Below are 18321 nucleotides of genomic sequence, written 5' to 3'. Positions count from 1 at the left end.
GGGATCAGCACAATCAAATAATTATAATAATAACCACAAAAATAATTTGAGGGCAAAGAGTGAATAATTTTATTAAAAAGGTCAATAAAACATTTAATAAAATCTAATAAAATTACTAATTTGATCCACTCCTATTTGATATTCAGTACACGGATCTGTGATGCATCCTGTTTAATAAATACTGTGACAGAGCAAACTGCAGTTTGGACACTCTCTCCATGGCAACAGTAACTCTAAGCCCTGACTAGAGAGAGACCTTCCCACACTCGGCTCTGCCCCTGTCCTGCTCCCTCCCAGTGTCACTGCTGCGGGGGGGGGGGGGGGGGGGGAATGAGGCCACAGGATGAGAGCAGTGAGTACCAGTGTGCATCTGAGTGCATCCAGCAAGGTCTGAGTGTAGGTGTGCATCTGAGTGCGTCTGGCCAGGTCTGAGCTTCAGTGTGTATGTGAATGCATGTGCTTCTGGTCAAGTCTGGGTGCAGATGCATATCTTAGTGCGTCCTGCCACGTCTGAGCGCTGGCGTTTATCTGAGTGCGCTTGACCAGGTCTGTGCACTTGTTTGTATGCAAGTGCGTCTAGCCAGAGCTGAGGGCTGGCGCTTGTCTATGTGCGTCTGGCCAGGTCTGGATGCAGGTGCGTATCTGGTACTAGGTCTGTGCACTTGTGTGTATTTGACTGTGTCTAGCCAGGTCTGAGCACAGGTGTGTATCTGTGAGCGTCTGAGCGCAGGTGCGTATCCGTGAGCATCTGGCCAGGTCTGTGCGCAGGTGCGTATCCGAGTGCGTCTGGCCAGGTCTGTGCGCAGGTGCGTATCCGAGTGCGTCTGGACAGGTCTGTGCGCAGGTGCGTATCCAAGTGCGTCTGGACAGGTCTGTGCGCAGGTGCGTATCCGAGTGCGTCTGGCCAGGTCTGTACGCAGGTGCGTATCTGAGTGCGTCTGGCCAGGTCTGTACGCAGGTGCGTATCTGTGAGTGTCTGGTCTGTGTGTGTGATCTCACTACTAGCCTTCCTGCTCCTCCAGGGGGTTTCCAGTGTTCACTGGTTCCTTGAGTCCCAGTCCTGAACTCTTAATAGAAGCAGTAAGTTACCTTAATTAGGACACATCAGTTTTTTTAGCCCTGAAACCACAGGGAGATTTTCAAGTTAACTGTAAAAATACAAATATTATCTTGAAATCTGCAGTGTTCATTTTCTGAAGAGTTGAGTAACAGTCCTGAAAGGTCAGCGCAGTGCAGGTCCAGGAGAGATGAAGGGGCTCAGGAGAGGGCCCTGGACAGGGACCAGTGTCTCAGTTCTGCAGGCATCACTGGTGTCTGTGGCCAGGGACTGAAGGTCAGCTTCACTGGACAACGTGCAGAGCCAAGAGCCGCCGTGATGAAGTGACCGAGAGCCCTCAAGCAGAAGGCTGTGGAAATGCACTGAGCTGCCCCCTCTTCCTCCCGGGGCTGGGGCATTTCAAGGAAAAGGGGGCATCATCTTGGGTCTGGAGGAGATTGGGGAAGTCTCCCTGGACTCACGGCAGGTACAGGAGGAGGGGTACAGGGTCATTGCAGTCTCTATCGTCTGGAGAACCTGTTCTTGAAAGCTTTGATAGTTTTGGCCATCATGGGGGCGATCTCTGAAAGACAGACAGGGCAAGAGTGAGACAGACACATGTCCCCAGCTCTCCCTGCAGAACACACCCAGGTCCGCCCGTCCACTCATTAATGACCTGATTCACGACCCTCGAGGAGCCTCGCTCAGCGCTACCTCCCTGCCCAGCCTCATCTGCAAGCACCACCAAAAACTACAGAGACTCGTTTTCCCCAAAACAAAACAGAGGCTGTGTATTCCCAAAAACAAAACGCATTCAGTCACCGTTCGGACATCAGCTCTTCTCTCCTGCAAGACCCTGGTGCAGTTTGCTCTGGGCAGCACCAGAGACAACAGCCCTGCGGCGGCAGACACTCACTCTTGACCTGGGGCTTGCTGCTGGCGTTGTGGCCCACCACTGCAGATGCACCGCCCCCCAAGGAGGAGCGGGGTACCTCAGGGGGACTACCGTGGGACGAGAACTGGGCTGAGGACTCACTGAACTGGGAGCTGTAGGACTGGGCTGGCCTGATCCTGAGAGAGAGACAGAGGAGTTGATACACACACACTGGACAATAACACTGCACTGAGAGAGACAGAGGGGTTGAGACACACACTGGACAGTAACACTGCACTGAGAGAGACAGAGGGGTTGACACACACACACACACACACACACACACACACACACACTGGACAGTAACACTGCACTGAGAGAGACAGAGGGGTTGAGACACACACTGGACAGTAACACTGCACTGAGAGAGACAGAGGGGTTGACACACACACACACACACACACACACTGGACAGTAACACTGCACTGAGAGAGACAGAGGGGTTGAGACACACACTGGACAGTAACACTGCACTGAGAGAGACAGAGGGGTTGACACACACACTGGACATTAACACTGCAGTGAGAGAGACAGAGGGGTTGACACACACACACTGGACAGTAACACTGCAGTGAGAGAGACAGAGGGGTTGACACACACACACTGGACAGCAATGCCACACGGAGGAGGAGGAGGGGGCTGCGCGTGTCTCACCGGGCTGGGGCGCAGGAGGAGGAAGAGGAGGTGCTGGCACTGCTGCTGGACGCTGTGCCAAATCGCTCCTGTCGCCGCCGGACATCACGGGGGGGCTTCACTGCCGAGTTAACAAACGCCATCTTCACCTGCCGCCCTGGGGCACACAGTGAGGGCACAGTGAGGGCACAGCTGGCACAGTGAGGGCACAGTGAGGGGTCAGTGAGGGCACAGCTGGCACAGTGAGGGCACAGTGAGGGGTCAGTGAGGGCACAGCTGGCACAGTGAGGGGTCAGTGAGGGGTCAGTGAGGGGACAGCTGGCACAGTGAGGGTTCGGTGAGGGCACAGTGAGGGGTCAGTGAGGGCACAGTGAGGGGTCAGTGAGGGCACAGTGAGGGCACAGTGAGGGGTCGGTGAGGGGTCGGTGAGGGGTCGGTGAGGGGTCGGTGAGGGCACAGTGAGGGGTCGGTGAGGGCACAGTGAGGGGTCGGTGAGGGCACAGCTGGCACAGTGAGGGGTCGGTGAGGGCACAGTGAGGGGTCGGTGAGGGCACAGCTGGAGCAGTGAGGGGTCAGTGAGGGTATAGCTGGCGCAGTGAGGGGTCAGTGAGGGGACAGCTGGAGCAGTGAGGGGTCAGTGAGGGGACAGCTGGAGCAGTGAGGGGTCAGTGAGGGGACAGCTAGTGCAGTGAGGAGCACCTTTTGGCCGGTTGGCGTGTGCAGAGCTGATGTTCTGCGTGAGCATCCTCAGCCTCTCCTCTCTCTCATCATGGAGCCGGAGGTACATCTCTCTCCACGACTCGTACTCCTGCGGAGACTCCCGGCGGAAATCCCGCTGGCAGTGTCGCATCCATAGCTCGTCCGACTCCTCCATGAAGCACTGAGACAGGAGGCAGGGGTGTCAGGGTGTCAGGGCGGCGGGGGGCAAGCACGGCGGGGCCGGCGGCGCCGAGACACTCCAGTACCTGGTTGCACTGCTCTATCCGGTACAGCTGCTCCGGGGTGCACCTCTCCAGCACTGGCTCCAGGATCTCGTAGGGCACCCCACCCACCTCGTCGATCGCTGCAGAGCAGAACGGGGGAACAGCTCAGCAGCAGACTGAGACAGTGAGGACAGAGCCTGCAGACTGCCCAGGGGCAGGAAAGCGGTGAACTTTTGGGAGTGGTTACTCACAGTCAATGTTGTTCTGTAGCACGCGGATGCACTGCTCATACAGGCTCATCATTTTGGGCAGGTACGCGGTCTTAGAGCCGGAGTACACCGCCATCTTGGAATTGAAGCGCCGTCCAGTGAAGCCTGCGTCCTCTTCGTCACATGACACAGGAACTGGGGAGAGAGAGACAGCAGCTCAGACACACCTGGAGCTCAGCTGCACAGAGAGAGAGACAGCAGCTCAGACACACCTGGAGCTCAGCTGCACAGCACTCAGAGAGAGGCAGACAGGCGGAGGTACCTTTGCGTCTCTGGGGCGACAGCGGGGTCAAGTCGAGCGAGGGCAGCGGGCGGTAGTTGGGCTGGATCGCCGGAAGAGGGATGTCCGGGAGAGTGGGGACCACATCCACGACCTGGGAGAGATGGAGAGCTGTCTGTGGCAACAGTAAACACTCCCCTGTCTGTCTCCTCGCTGCCTGGAGACCATACCACACAGACGCCCTGTGCAGTACGTGACTGTGAAGCAGGACAGGATATAACCAGGCAGCGATGTCTCAACCCTTCTCCTGCAGCCATGTGCGCTCAGGAAGTCAGCTGTTCAAACAGCTGTGTACCAACCTGGCGGGACATCAGAGGGCGCCCACCACCCCAGCCACCACCAGCGGGTGCCCACCACCCCAGCTACCACCAGAGGGCGCCAACAGCATCAGCCACCACCAGCGGGCGCCCACCACCCCAGCCACCACCAGCGGGCGCCCACCACCCCAGCCACCACCAGAGGGTGCCGACAGACTCGTCAGCACACACAGACACACAGACGCACAGCAGTGTTTGTCCAGATGCTCACCAGCGCGGCTGGCGAGGCTGTCCGTACCTTCCTGCGTTTCTCGGGCGCAGGCGGCGAGGCTGCAGGGGCGGGGGGGGCTCTGGGCCGCTGCCTCTGGCGCCCGTTGGCCTTGCTGGGCGCGGCGGCGGCTTTGGGGGGGGCAGCAGAGGGGGGCCGGGGGGGCTTCTTCTTCTTCTTCCCGGGTGGGGGGGCGTCGTAGTTGAGGAAGGACTCGAACGACATGGTGGGCGCCTCGAAGGCCTCCTCCTCCTCCTCACCGACGCCCCCTCTGGAGGCCGGCTTGGGCCGGTCCTGAGCCTGGCCAGGGTCCCGGGGCTTCGCTGGGGGAGAGGGAGAGAGGGGTTACTGCTGCTTCAGCAGACTTCACTCTTATTGCCCCCCTGAACGAACCTGCCCCGTCCTCTCTTACCCCTCCCATCCACTGTGTACCCCTCTCCCGTCCCAGCAGCACGGTCTTACCCTCCACGCCACCCCTCTTCTCACTCCTGCCCTCCCTCTCTGGCTTGTGGGGGGGGTCAGATGGGCCACGGGGCTGCAGGGGCCGGCTCTGTTTCGGGGGTTTGTCTTTGGCGCCGCCCTGGTGGTCGGCCTCCTTACTGCGCTTCTTCACCTCGCCACTGCCTCTGCCCTGGGGCTTGTCCCCATGACGACGCTCCTTGTCCTTGTCCCGGTCCCGCTCCCCATGGGTGCTCCGATCCCTGTGGGGGTCCTTGTGCAGTTTGGGCGTCTGTGCAGAATGCCTGATCTCCCTGCGGGGGCTTAGGGGCGGCTCTTCTTCCGCAGGACTCTCGAACCCCTCTGACTGGTACCCCCCCTGGACGCTGTGCCTGTGTGGGGGGCTGTAGTGGTGTTGGGGTGGAGAGGGGGAGTAACTAGTGTGGTATTCTCTTTCCTCTTCCTCCTCCGGCTCTTCCTCCCTGGGGTGCTGGTCTTCTGGGGAGGGCTCCCTCACGCGTTTCCGCCCACTCTCCCCTCCTCTGGAATGGGGCCGTCCCTCCCTGGCACTGCTGGGCCTGGGCGGGGAGAGACATCGGACAGATTGGACAGACGTGCCAGCTGTACAGAGAGAGAGGCTGGAGCTCAGACACACCTGGAGCTCAGCTGCACAGAGAGAGAGGCTGGAGCTCAGACACACCTGGAGCTCAGCTGCACAGAGAGAGAGGCTGGAGCTCAGACACACCTGGAGCTGAGCTGTCAGAACAGACTCCACTGCAGACTCACTCTCCAGCCCAATTCACTCTGCTTCCCCCTGCCAGTCCTCCAGCATTCCCAGTACGTACCTGTCTACCGCCTGAGGCACCAGCTTCTTCCACTTGGCCACCAGGCTCTTGGCCATCTCCCCCACATGCTCATGCTTCCTCAGGGAGTTCACTGCCTTGCCCACCCCTGTCTCCTGCAGGCAGAGAGGGAGAAGGTAAGAGGAAGAGTACAGTCCAGCATGAGGAAGGAAGAGTACTGTCTGCAGTGAGGGAGGAAGAGTGCGGTCCCTGTCCGCAGTGAGGGAGGAAGAGTGCGGTCCCTGTCCGCAGTGAGGGGGGAAGAGTGCGGTCCGCAGTGAGGGAGGAAGAGTGCGGTCCGCAGTGAGGGAGGAAGAGTGCGGTCCCTGTCTGCAATGAGGGAGGAAGAGTGCGGTCCGCAGTGAGGGGGGAAGAGTGCGGTCCCTGTCCGCAGTGAGGGAGGAAGAGTGCGGTCCGCAGTGAGGGAGGAAGAGTGCGGTCCCTGTCCGCAGTGAGGGAGGAAGAGTGCGGTCCGCAGTGAGGGGGGAAGAGTGCGGTCCCTGTCCGCAGTGAGGGAGGAAGAGTGCGGTCCGCAGTGAGGGGGGAAGAGTGCGGTCCCTGTCCGCAGTGAGAGAGGAAGAGTGCGGTCCGCAGTGAGGGGGGAAGAGTGTGGTCCCTGTCCGCAGTGAGGGAGGAAGAGTGCGGTCCCCGTCCGCAGTGAGGGAGGAAGAGTGCGGTCCGCAGTGAGGGAGGAAGAGTGCGGTCCCTGTCCGCAGTGAGGGAGGAAGAGTGCGGTCCGCAGTGAGGGGGGAAGAGTGCGGTCCGCAGTGAGGGAGGAAGAGTGCGGTCCGCAGTGAGGGGGGAAGAGTGCGGTCCCTGTCCGCAGTGAGGGAGGAAGAGTGCGGTCCGCAGTGAGGGGGGAAGAGTGCGGTCCCTGTCCGCAGTGAGGGAGGAAGAGTGCGGTCCGCAGTGAGGGGGGAAGAGTGCGGTCCCTGTCCGCAGTGAGGGAGGAAGAGTGCGGTCCGCAGTGAGGGGGGAAGAGTGCGGTCCCTGTCCGCAGTGAGAGAGGAAGAGTGCGGTCCGCAGTGAGGGGGGAAGAGTGTGGTCCCTGTCCGCAGTGAGGGAGGAAGAGTGCGGTCCCTGTCCGCAGTGAGGGAGGAAGAGTGCGGTCCGCAGTGAGGGAGGAAGAGTGCGGTCCCTGTCCGCAGTGAGGGGGGGAAGAGTGCGGTCCGCAGTGAGGGAGGAAGAGTGCGGTCCCTGTCCGCAGTGAGGGGGGGAAGAGTGCGGTCCGCAGTGAGGGAGGAAGAGTGCGGTCCCTGTCCGCAGTGAGGGAGGAAGAGTGCGGTCCGCAGTGAGGGAAGAAGAGTGCGGTCCCTGTCCGCAGTGAGGGGGGGAAGAGTGCGGTCCGCAGTGAGGGAGGAAGAGTGCGGTCCCTGTCCGCAGTGAGGGGGGAAGAGTGCGGTCCGCAGTGAGGGAGGAAGAGTGCGGTCCCTGTCCGCAGTGAGGGAGGAAGAGTGCGGTCCGCAGTGAGGGAGGAAGAGTGCGGTCCGCAGTGAGGGGAGGAAGAGTGCGGTCCGCAGTGAGGGGGGAAGAGTGCGGTCCGCAGTGAGGGGGGAAGAGTGCGGTCCCTGTCCGCAGTGAGGGAGGAAGAGTGCGGTCCGCAGTGAGGGGGGAAGAGTGCGGTCCCTGTCCGCAGTGAGGGAGGAAGAGTGCGGTCCGCAGTGAGGGGGGAAGAGTGCGGTCCCTGTCCACAGTGAGAGAGGAAGAGTGCGGTCCGCAGTGAGGGGGGAAGAGTGTGGTCCCTGTCCGCAGTGAGGGAGGAAGAGTGCGGTCCGCAGTGAGGGAGGAAGAGTGCGGTCCCTGTCCGCAGTGAGGGAGGAAGAGTGCGGTCCGCAGTGAGGGAGGAAGAGTGCGGTCCCTGTCCGCAGTGAGGGAGGAAGAGTGCGGTCCGCAGTGAGGGAGGAAGAGTGTGGTCCCTGTCCGCAGTGAGGGAGGAAGAGTGCAGTCCGCAGTGAGGGAGGAAGAGTGCGGTCCCGGTCCGCAGTGAGGGAGGAAGAGTGCGGTCCGCAGTGAGGGAGGAAGAGTGCAGTCCCTGTCCGCAGTGAGGGGGGAAGAGTGCGGTCCGCAGTGAGGGGGGGAAGAGTGCGGTCCGCAGTGAGGGAGGAAGAGTGCGGTCCGCAGTGAGGGGGGAAGAGTGCGGTCCCTGTCCGCAGTGAGGGAGGAAGAGTGCGGTCCGCAGTGAGGGAGGAAGAGTGCGGTCCCTCTCCGCAGTGAGGGAGGAAGAGTGCGGTCCCTGTCCGCAGTGAGGGGGGAAGAGTGCGGTCCGCAGTGAGGGAGGAAGAGTGCGGTCCCTGTCCGCAGTGAGGGAGGAAGAGTGCGGTCCCTGTCCGCAGTGAGGGGGGAAGAGTGTGGTCCCTGTCTGCAGTGAGGGAGGAAGAGTGCGGTCCCTGTCCGCAGTGAGGGAGGAAGAGTGCGGTCCCCAGTGAGGGAGGAAGAGTGCGGTCCGCAGTGAGGGAGGAAGAGTGCAGTCCCTGTCTGCAGTGAGGGGGGAAGAGTGCGGTCCGCAGTGAGGGAGGAAGAGTGCGGTCCCTGTCCGCAGTGAGGGAGGAAGAGTGCGGTCCGCAGTGAGGGGGGAAGAGTGCGGTCCGCAGTGAGGGGGGGAAGAGTGCGGTCCCTGTCCGCAGTGAGGGAGGAAGAGTGCGGTCCGCAGTGAGGGGGGAAGAGTGCGGTCCGCAGTGAGGGAGGAAGAGTGCGGTCCGCAGTGAGGGGGGAAGAGTGCGGTCCCTGTCTGCAATGAGGGAGGAAGAGTGCGGTCCGCAGTGAGGGGGGAAGAGTGCGGTCCCTGTCCGCAGTGAGGGAGGAAGAGTGCGGTCCGCAGTGAGGGAGGAAGAGTGCGGTCCCTGTCCGCAGTGAGGGGGGAAGAGTGCGGTCCGCAGTGAGGGAGGAAGAGTGCGGTCCCTGTCCGCAGTGAGGGAGGAAGAGTGCGGTCCCTGTCTGCAGTGAGGGAGGAAGAGTGCGGTCCGCAGTGAGGGGGGAAGAGTGCGGTCCCTGTCCGCAGTGAGGGAGGAAGAGTGCGGTCCGCAGTGAGGGAGGAAGAGTGCGGTCCCTGTCCGCAGTGAGGGAGGAAGAGTGCGGTCCGCAGTGAGGGAGGAAGAGTGCGGTCCCTGTCCGCAGTGAGGGGGGAAGAGTGCGGTCCCTGTCCGCAGTGAGGGAGGAAGAGTGCGGTCCGCAGTGAGGGGGGAAGAGTGCGGTCCGCAGTGAGGGAGGAAGAGTGCAGTCCCTGTCTGCAGTGAGGGGGGAAGAGTGCGGTCCGCAGTGAGGGAGGAAGAGTGCGGTCCCTGTCCGCAGTGAGGGAGGAAGAGTGCGGTCCGCAGTGAGGGAGGAAGAGTGCGGTCCCTGTCCGCAGTGAGGGAGGAAGAGTGCGGTCCGCAGTGAGGGGGGAAGAGTGCGGTCCCTGTCCGCAGTGAGGGAGGAAGAGTGCGGTCCGCAGTGAGGGAGGAAGAGTGCGGTCCCTGTCCGCAGTGAGGGAGGAAGAGTGCGGTCCGCAGTGAGGGAGGAAGAGTGCGGTCCCTGTCCGCAGTGAGGGAGGAAGAGTGCGGTCCGCAGTGAGGGGGGAAGAGTGCGGTCCCTGTCCGCAGTGAGGGAGGAAGAGTGCGGTCCGCAGTGAGGGGGGAAGAGTGCGGTCCCTGTCCGCAGTGAGGGAGGAAGAGTGCGGTCCGCAGTGAGGGAGGAAGAGTGCGGTCCCTGTCCGCAGTGAGGGGGGAAGAGTGCGGTCCGCAGTGAGGGAGGAAGAGTGCGGTCCCTGTCCGCAGTGAGGGAGGAAGAGTGCGGTCCGCAGTGAGGGAGGAAGAGTGCGGTTCGCAGTGAGGGGGGAAGAGTGCGGTCCGCAGTGAGGGGGGAAGAGTGTGGTCCCTGTCCGCAGTGAGGGAGGAAGAGTGCGGTCCGCAGTGAGGGAGGAAGAGTGCGGTCCACAGTGAGGGAGGAAGAGTGCGGTCCGCAGTGAGGGGGGAAGAGTGCGGTCCGCAGTGAGGGGGGAAGAGTGCGGTCCGCAGTGAGGGAGGAAGAGTGCGGTCCGCAGTGAGGGAGGAAGAGTGCGGTCCCTGTCCGCAGTGAGGGAGGAAGAGTGCGGTCCGCAGTGAGGGGGGAAGAGTGCGGTCCGCAGTGAGGGGGGAAGAGTGCGGTCCGCAGTGAGGGAGGAAGAGTGCGGTCCCTGTCCGCAGTGAGGGGGGAAGAGTGCGGTCCCTGTCCGCAGTGAGGGAGGAAGAGTGCGGTCCGCAGTGAGGGAGGAAGAGTGCGGTCCCTGTCCGCAGTGAGGGGGGGAAGAGTGCGGTCCGCAGTGAGGGAGGAAGAGTGCGGTCCCTGTCCGCAGTGAGGGAGGAAGAGTGCGGTCCGCAGTGAGGGAGGAAGAGTGCGGTCCCTGTCCGCAGTGAGGGGGGGAAGAGTGCGGTCCGCAGTGAGGGAGGAAGAGTGCGGTCCCTGTCCGCAGTGAGGGAGGAAGAGTGCGGTCCCCAGTGAGGGAGGAAGAGTGCGGTCCCTGTCCGCAGTGAGGGAGGAAGAGTGCGGTCCGCAGTGAGGGGGGAAGAGTGCGGTCCCTGTCCGCAGTGAGGGAGGAAGAGTGCGGTCCGCAGTGAGGGAGGAAGAGTGCGGTCCCTGTCCGCAGTGAGGGGGGAAGAGTGCGGTCCCTGTCCGCAGTGAGGGAGGAAGAGTGCGGTCCGCAGTGAGGGAGGAAGAGTGCGGTCCCTGTCCGCAGTGAGGGAGGAAGAGTGCGGTCCGCAGTGAGGGGAGGAAGAGTGCGGTCCGCAGTGAGGGAGGAAGAGTGCGGTCCGCAGTGAGGGGGGAAGAGTGCGGTCCCTGTCCGCAGTGAGGGAGGAAGAGTGCGGTCCCTGTCCGCAGTGAGGGGGGAAGAGTGCGGTCCCTGTCCGCAGTGAGGGAGGAAGAGTGCGGTCCGCAGTGAGGGAGGAAGAGTGCGGTCCGCAGTGAGGGGGGAAGAGTGCGGTCCCTGTCCGCAGTGAGGGAGGAAGAGTGCGGTCCCTGTCCGCAGTGAGGGGGGAAGAGTGCGGTCCCTGTCCGCAGTGAGGGAGGAAGAGTGCGGTCCCTGTCCGCAGTGAGGGAGGAAGAGTGCGGTCCGCAGTGAGGGGGGAAGAGTGCGGTCCCTGTCTGCAGTGAGGGAGGAAGAGTGCGGTCCCTGTCCGCAGTGAGGGAGGAAGAGTGCGGTCCCTGTCCGCAGTGAGGGAGGAAGAGTGCGGTCCCCAGTGAGGGAGGAAGAGTGCGGTCCGCAGTGAGGGAGGAAGAGTGCGGTCCCTGTCTGCAGTGAGGGAGGAAGAGTGCGGTCCGCAGTGAGGGAGGAAGAGTGCGGTCCCTGTCCGCAGTGAGGGAGGAAGAGTGCGGTCCCTGTCTGCAGTGAGGGAGGAAGAGTGCGGTCCGCAGTGAGGGAGGAAGAGTGCGGTCCCTGTCCGCAGTGAGGGAGGAAGAGTGCGGTCCGCAGTGAGGGAGGAAGAATGCGGTCCCTGTCCGCAGTGAGGGAGGAAGAGTGCGGTCCGCAGTGAGGGAGGAAGAGTGCGGTCCCTGTCCGCAGTGAGGGGGGAAGAGTGCGGTCCGCAGTGAGGGAGGAAGAGTGTGGTCCCTGTCCGCAGTGAGGGAGGAAGAGTGCGGTCCGCAGTGAGGGAGGAAGAGTGCGGTCCCGGTCCGCAGTGAGGGGGGAAGAGTGCGGTCCGCAGTGAGGGGGGAAGAGTGCGGTCCCTGTCCGCAGTGAGGGAGGAAGAGTGCGGTCCGCAGTGAGGGGGGAAGAGTGCGGTCCCTGTCCGCAGTGAGGGAGGAAGAGTGCGGTCCCCAGTGAGGGAGGAAGAGTGCGGTCCCTGTCCGCAGTGAGGGAGGAAGAGTGCGGTCCCCAGTGAGGGAGGAAGAGTGCGGTCCCTGTCCGCAGTGAGGGAGGAAGAGTGCGGTCCGCAGTGAGGGAGGAAGAGTGCGGTCCCTGTCCGCAGTGAGGGAGGAAGAGTGCGGTCCGCAGTGAGGGAGGAAGAGTGCGGTCCCTGTCCGCAGTGAGGGAGGAAGAGTGCGGTCCGCAGTGAGGGGGGAAGAGTGCGGTCCCTGTCCGCAGTGAGGGAGGAAGAGTGCGGTCCCTGTCCACAGTGAGGGGGGAAGAGTGCGGTCCGCAGTGAGGGAGGAAGAGTGCGGTCCGCAGTGAGGGAGGAAGAGTGCGGTCCCTGTCCGCAGTGAGGGAGGAAGAGTGCGGTCCGCAGTGAGGGAGGAAGAGTGCGGTCCGCAGTGAGGGAGGAAGAGTGCGGTCCCTGTCTGCAGTGAGGGAGGAAGAGTGCGGTCCGCAGTGAGGGAGGAAGAATGCGGTCCCGGTCCGCAGTGAGGGGGGAAGAGTGCGGTCCGCAGTGAGGGAGGAAGAGTGCGGTCCGCAGTGAGGGAGGAAGAGTGCGGTCCCTGTCCGCAGTGAGGGAGGAAGAGTGCGGTCCGCAGTGAGGGAAGAAGAGTGCGGTCCCTGTCCGCAGTGAGGGGGGAAGAGTGCGGTCCGCAGTGAGGGAGGAAGAGTGCGGTCCCTGTCCGCAGTGAGGGAGGAAGAGTGCGGTCCACAGTGAGGGAGGAAGAGTGCGGTCCGCAGTGAGGGGGGAAGAGTGCGGTCCGCAGTGAGGGGGGAAGAGTGCGGTCCGCAGTGAGGGAGGAAGAGTGCGGTCCCTGTCCGCAGTGAGGGAGGAAGAGTGCGGTCCCGGTCCGCAGTGAGGGGGGGAAGAGTGCGGTCCGCAGTGAGGGAGGAAGAGTGCGGTCCGCAGTGAGGGAGGAAGAGTGCGGTCCCTGTCCGCAGTGAGGGAGGAAGAGTGCGGTCCGCAGTGAGGGAGGAAGAGTGCGGTCCCTGTCCGCAGTGAGGGGGGGAAGAGTGCGGTCCCCAGTGAGGGAGGAAGAGTGCGGTCCCTGTCCGCAGTGAGGGAGGAAGAGTGCGGTCCGCAGTGAGGGAGGAAGAGTGCGGTCCCTGTCCGCAGTGAGGGAGGAAGAGTGCGGTCCCTGTCTGCAGTGAGGGGGGAAGAGTGCGGTCCGCAGTGAGGGAGGAAGAGTGCGGTCCCTGTCCGCAGTGAGGGAGGAAGAGTGCGGTCCGCAGTGAGGGAGGAAGAGTGCGGTCCCTGTCCGCAGTGAGGGAGGAAGAGTGCGGTCCGCAGTGAGGGAGGAAGAGTGCGGTCCCTGTCCGCAGTGAGGGAGGAAGAGTGCGGTCCCTGTCCGCAGTGAGGGGGGGAAGAGTGCGGTCCGCAGTGAGGGAGGAAGAGTGCGGTCCCTGTCCGCAGTGAGGGAGGAAGAGTGCGGTCCCCAGTGAGGGAGGAAGAGTGCGGTCCCTGTCCGCAGTGAGGGAGGAAGAGTGCGGTCCGCAGTGAGGGAGGAAGAGTGCGGTCCCTGTCCGCAGTGAGGGAGGAAGAGTGCGGTCCCCAGTGAGGGAGGAAGAGTGCGGTCCCTGTCCGCAGTGAGGGAGGAAGAGTGCGGTCCGCAGTGAGGGAGGAAGAGTGCGGTCCCTGTCCGCAGTGAGGGAGGAAGAGTGCGGTCCGCAGTGAGGGGGGAAGAGTGCGGTCCCTGTCCGCAGTGAGGGAGGAAGAGTGCGGTCCCTGTCCGCAGTGAGGGGGGAAGAGTGCGGTCCCTGTCCGCAGTGAGGGGGGGAAGAGTGTGGTCTGCAGAGAGTCTCTCACCACCAGGATGTCCACAGTGATGGGGAGCTCTCCCAGCCTCTTCAGAGTCTTGAGCAGCTGCACAGACACAGAGAAAACAAACAAAATCAGGACTCAGCGGGCCCAGGCAGGCCGGTCTGAGCTCAGTGCAGATATAACTGATCGATTCATAAAAACTGGGGTTTAATTAGCTCGGAGCAGAGACTGGGACACTGCCCAGGCTTCACATATAAAATGTCTTTATTTACACTCAGCACATAATGATATTTCCTTACACTAATCTAGCGCTTATCTAAACACAGCGCTCAAAGCTCTTTACAGGTCGTGGGGATCCCCTCCAGCACCAGCAGTGTGCAGCCCCACCTGGATGATGCGCCAGTCTGCTCCCCACACACCAGCTCTCAGTGGGGAGGACAGCAAGAGGACAGCGCGTCAGATGTCTCCTGCCCGTTTATGTCTTTTTCTCTTCTTTATGCTGTCTTTTACACTGTTAGCTGTACACAATGCTTGCTCAATGATCAGCTATGACCGACAAACGCTAATGGACATAAGATCGACTATCACCTCAACGAGGTCTGCACCCAATATGACGATGGATTACCTGGACTACAGTTCCAAGCGCACCTGTTCCCGAGGGCAACGGTGCAGGAAGAGAGGTAGGCGGGCCGGGGTCTTGGTTAGACTGAGACAACGCCCTGCGCTTCCGAGCAAGTTTGATCCCTGGACGACAAGCTGCACGGGCTGAGAGCACGGCTCGTTTCCACCGCGACACGGAGAAGGGCACCGCGCGGGCGCTGCAGACACTCCGGACACCGCTGTCGGTCCGAGAGGGTTTTCCGTGCTCCGTCAGGACAGGACAACGGACTCGGGGAAGATCAGGGGTGGAGGAATAACTCCTGGTGCACAGACGTGGAGACCATTTAATCGTCATGCCCCCCACATCTTGAACACCTGACAGTTAAATGTCGCCCCTTCTATGTACCGGGGGAGTGTACACTGGTGGTCCTCATGGCGGCGTGTACTGCGCCGCAGAGCCCTGAAGGAGCTACACCAACACCTAAGCAGACACGAGGACTCATTCGTCACAGCGGGGGACCTGAAGAAAATCAAGTCGAACCTGCATCAGCACATCGATGCCCGACGCGCAAAACAAACACGTTGGACGGTGTTTACACTCCCCTCCAGGATGGCTACAAGCCGTCCCCCGACCCCCTTTCGGCAAATCCGATCACACCTCCATCCTGCTACTCCCTGCCTGTAGGCAGAAACTCCAGCCTGGAGAAGCCTGGGACAAGGATCACCCAGCGCCGGCCGGAGGAATCGGACTCTGTTCTAAGCCACTGCTTTGCCACCCCTGACTGGTAGATTTTCCGTGAAGCTGCCGGGAACAACATTAATCTGTACGCAGACTACGCTACTGGCTACATCAGCAAATGTACAGAAGATGTTGTCCCCAGGATCACTGTTCGCACATACCCAAACCAGAAAGATCACTTTAATGTCTTGTATTAGGGATTTGTCTTTTCGCAGACCCCAGCTTGCTCTCTGTGAGACACACAGACAGAGAGAGAAGCTGGGGGTCAGAGAACAGGTCAGGCATTTATACGGCGCCCCTGGAGCAGCTGGGGTTAAGGGCCTTGCTCAGGGGCCCAACGGAGTAGGATCCCTCTGCTGGCCGCGGGATTCGAACCAGCAACCTTCCCCAGGGCTGCTTACTCAGCCCTCTCCTCTACTCCCTATTCACCCACGACTGCGTCGCCAGGAACAAAACAGACTCCATCATTAAGTTCGCAGACGATACAACGATCATCGGCTTGATCACGAACGCTGATGAGTCCGCGTACAGGGAGGAGGTAGAAACGCTGACAGCATGAAGTCAGGACAACAGCCACTCTCTCAACACCAGCAAAACTAAGCAGCTGATGGTGGACTACAGAAGCACCAAGGAACAGACCACACACCCATTCACATCAGCAGGTCCGCAGTGGAGAGAGTCAACAGTCTCAAATTCCTAGGTGTCAACATCACAGACGATCTAACCTGGACCCACAACACCAACCTCGTAGCCAAGACAGCACAGCAGCTTTCTCTGTCTGCAGATTAAAGAAGTTAATCCCTCACATCCTGACCAACTTCTACAGCTGCACCACTGAGAGCATCCTAACCGGCTGCACCACTGCCTGGTGTGGTAGCTGCTCCGCCCGAGAGCACGAGGTGCTCCAGAGGGTGGTGAAACTGGCGCCAAACACCACCGGCTGCGCGCTACCGAACATCGGGGATCTCTACTCTGTTAGACGCCTCAAGAAGGCCAGGTCTGTCCCCAGGGACCCCAGTCGCTCTAACCACAACTTGCTCTCTCTACTACCATCTGGAAAACAGTACCGAAGTGTACAGACCAAGACCACCAGGTGTCGGAACAGCTTCTTCCCCCCGGCAGTACGACTCCTAAACAGCCAACCACAGCAGACGCCTGCGGTTACCCCTGCTACCCCTGCTATTGTGCTACTTTCGCACAATCGGTAATTGTATTGTAAATTGCAATTGTGTAATTTATTGTATTCTAATGTTAATCTAATCCCTATAAAAAACCCTTTACCTTCTGTCCCTCTTAACGAGCTCGCAAACAAAGCATTTCATTGCCGAAAACACCGCTGTGTGCTGTACTGTTCATGCATTGATCAATAAACCTTGATTGATTGACTGATAGATGAAGCCAGTTCAGAGAGGGGGGTTATTAGGAGGCCATGATTGGTAAGGGCCAGTGGGAAATTTGGCCAGGACACTGGGGTAACACCCCTACTCTTTTTTAGAAACGCCCTTGGATTTTTAATGACCACAGAGAGTCAGGACCTCGGTTTTACGTCTCATCCGAAGGACGGCGCCTGTTTACAGTATAGTGTCCCCGTCACTATACTGGGGCATTAGGACCCACACAGACCACAGGGTGAGCGCCTCCTACTGCCCCACTAACACCTCTTCCAGCAGCAGCCTTAGTTTTTCCCCAGGAGGTCTCCCATCCAGGTACTGACCAGGCTCACACCTGCTGGGCTTCAGTGGGCTGCCAGCTGTGAGCTGCAGGATGACATGGCTGCTGGCTCAGGGTTCGAACCTGCATGGGGAGACCCCGTTGGATTTCGAGTCCAACGCCTTGACCTCTCTGCCATTGCAGCCGATGAGAAACAGGCTTCTGCATGATTGCGTGTGGGTAGGTCTGCGGGTAAATCAGGCCCTGCCTGCACAAGCACCGCGCTGCACCCGGCTCAGGACTGCTCCTGTTTGTGCTTGGTGTTGTGCAGCAGCTGCAGGCCGCGCAGCTCGCGCACGCATCACGTACGCCCCCGCGCGCTGTCGTCGTCTACCACCTCGTGACGTCATGCACGAAACGGAAATTATCTTGTTATTGTCACTCCGTTTGCCCACGTCGGGGGGGAGGGGGAGACGGCCGGGGACCTGTGCGTGGGGTCTGTGTTTACGGCACGTATTGGGTCACCGTGCTAGTGCGCTGGAGAGCAGAGCGAGCGCGAGCGCGAGCGCAACCGCCCCCCCCCCGGACAAGCGCTCGCTCCCGGCCGGACACGGCCGGACAGGTCGAGCCCGTGTCCAGATTCCCGGCGAGTGCTGCCGGCCGGACTCTGCGGCCGAGCGCCGTGCAGAGCTAGCACCCGTCCTGCCCGATACCGCAGAACCTGCTCGCCCGCAGACACGACCTGCGCTCCACAGACCGCCGCTTTATTACTATAAACCGTGACGTGATCTAGAAAAAAGACAGACAATCGACGCTACACTGTCCAGCTGAGAGGGCGATGCAATGATGTCCGCCTACCCTGTCCCCGCTAGCACACATGCCTTCCTCGGTAGCCCAGATCTTTACCTTTCTGGGTTCCTGGTTGTCCGACAGCCTGGACTGCAGCCTGTCCACCGTTTCCAGCAGGTCCTCCGCCATCTTTACTGCTGGCACCCTCACCCGGAACGTGCTTAGCTGTGCCCTGCCGACGACGCAACGGGGTTGCCCTCACTGCCGCATGGCTTCATCCATGCCCACAGATGACATGGCGTGTGGGGGAGGGCATGACAATCCCAGAAAGTACTAGATAGGGCAATTCTATTTATCACATGACCTTAAATGCCCTGACTGTTACACCATTTTACTGCGGTCACTCAGTTCCTCACCAACCTTCCAGTTTTAACGATGAGATAAAACGATTAACAACAACGTAAATTGCTGTTTTATACCTCACAATTATTTTGTACGTAACTGTTACAAATATCCTTTGGCTAGAGGGGCTGAAGCAAAATGACTGACGCTCGTTACGTTACCAGGGTAAACAGTAATTCTATGGTGCTCAGGAACGAAAGGTGCATTGTGGGATACCTGGCAGCGGAAATGGCTTGTAAACGTCATCAAAACCGACAGGAAGAGATTGTGTTTTGCTTTTATTTTTATTATGTTTTTATTTAAACAGCAGAAATACAAAAAAGGAGAAATACAGAAATAGTCACACTTCACAGCCAGAGGAATTTACCATCATGAAAGCTGAAAATTATGCTTTTTACTTATTTCTATTGTATGTTTTGCCTTTTTTTGCCTTTTGATTCTTTAATCACACAAAGCAGGGTCCAGCCAGGACACCCTGTCCATCGCAGGACACACACACACACACACACACACACCAGCATGACTGGAATGTGGGAGGAAACCCATGTGAATACTGGAGAACATGCAAACTCCACACAGACAGCTTCCCAGGTCCAGGCTCCGTCCTGCTCCCCACTCCCTGTCCACTGCGTGAATATCGTTTGCACTGTTTTTACATGATTGAACAGGTCCCCCTGGGTGCTGAGACAGGGA

General features: G+C 60.4%; 1 protein-coding gene across 2 annotated transcripts; it reads right to left on the bottom strand.

The window, feature by feature from the left end:
* Positions 1-45: 45 nt before the first annotated feature.
* Positions 46-17454, bottom strand: eloa (elongin A). 2 transcript variants are annotated; one of them, XM_088932004.1, is made up of 12 exons: positions 17344-17454; positions 13494-13550; positions 5884-5996; positions 5063-5616; positions 4604-4923; positions 4058-4169; positions 3778-3930; positions 3569-3666; positions 3303-3483; positions 2625-2760; positions 1953-2107; positions 46-1619 (listed from the first exon to the last, which is right to left on the bottom strand). In XM_088932004.1, exons 1-12 carry the CDS (start codon positions 17413-17415, stop codon positions 1558-1560), a joined length of 2013 nt encoding a protein of 670 aa, XP_088788130.1. In that variant the 5' UTR covers positions 17416-17454; the 3' UTR covers positions 46-1557. The 2 variants fall into 2 exon arrangements, with proteins under 2 accessions (XP_088788130.1, XP_088788131.1); XM_088932005.1 differs by having other exon boundaries at positions 4631-4923.
* Between the last annotated feature and the right edge of the window lie 867 nt (positions 17455-18321).

This window comes from Atractosteus spatula, chromosome 14 (genome assembly GCF_055471065.1).
Source record: "Atractosteus spatula isolate fAtrSpa1 chromosome 14, fAtrSpa1.hap1, whole genome shotgun sequence".
Lineage (NCBI taxonomy): Eukaryota > Metazoa > Chordata > Actinopteri > Semionotiformes > Lepisosteidae > Atractosteus > Atractosteus spatula.
This window is presented reverse-complemented; position numbering and strand designations above follow the sequence as displayed.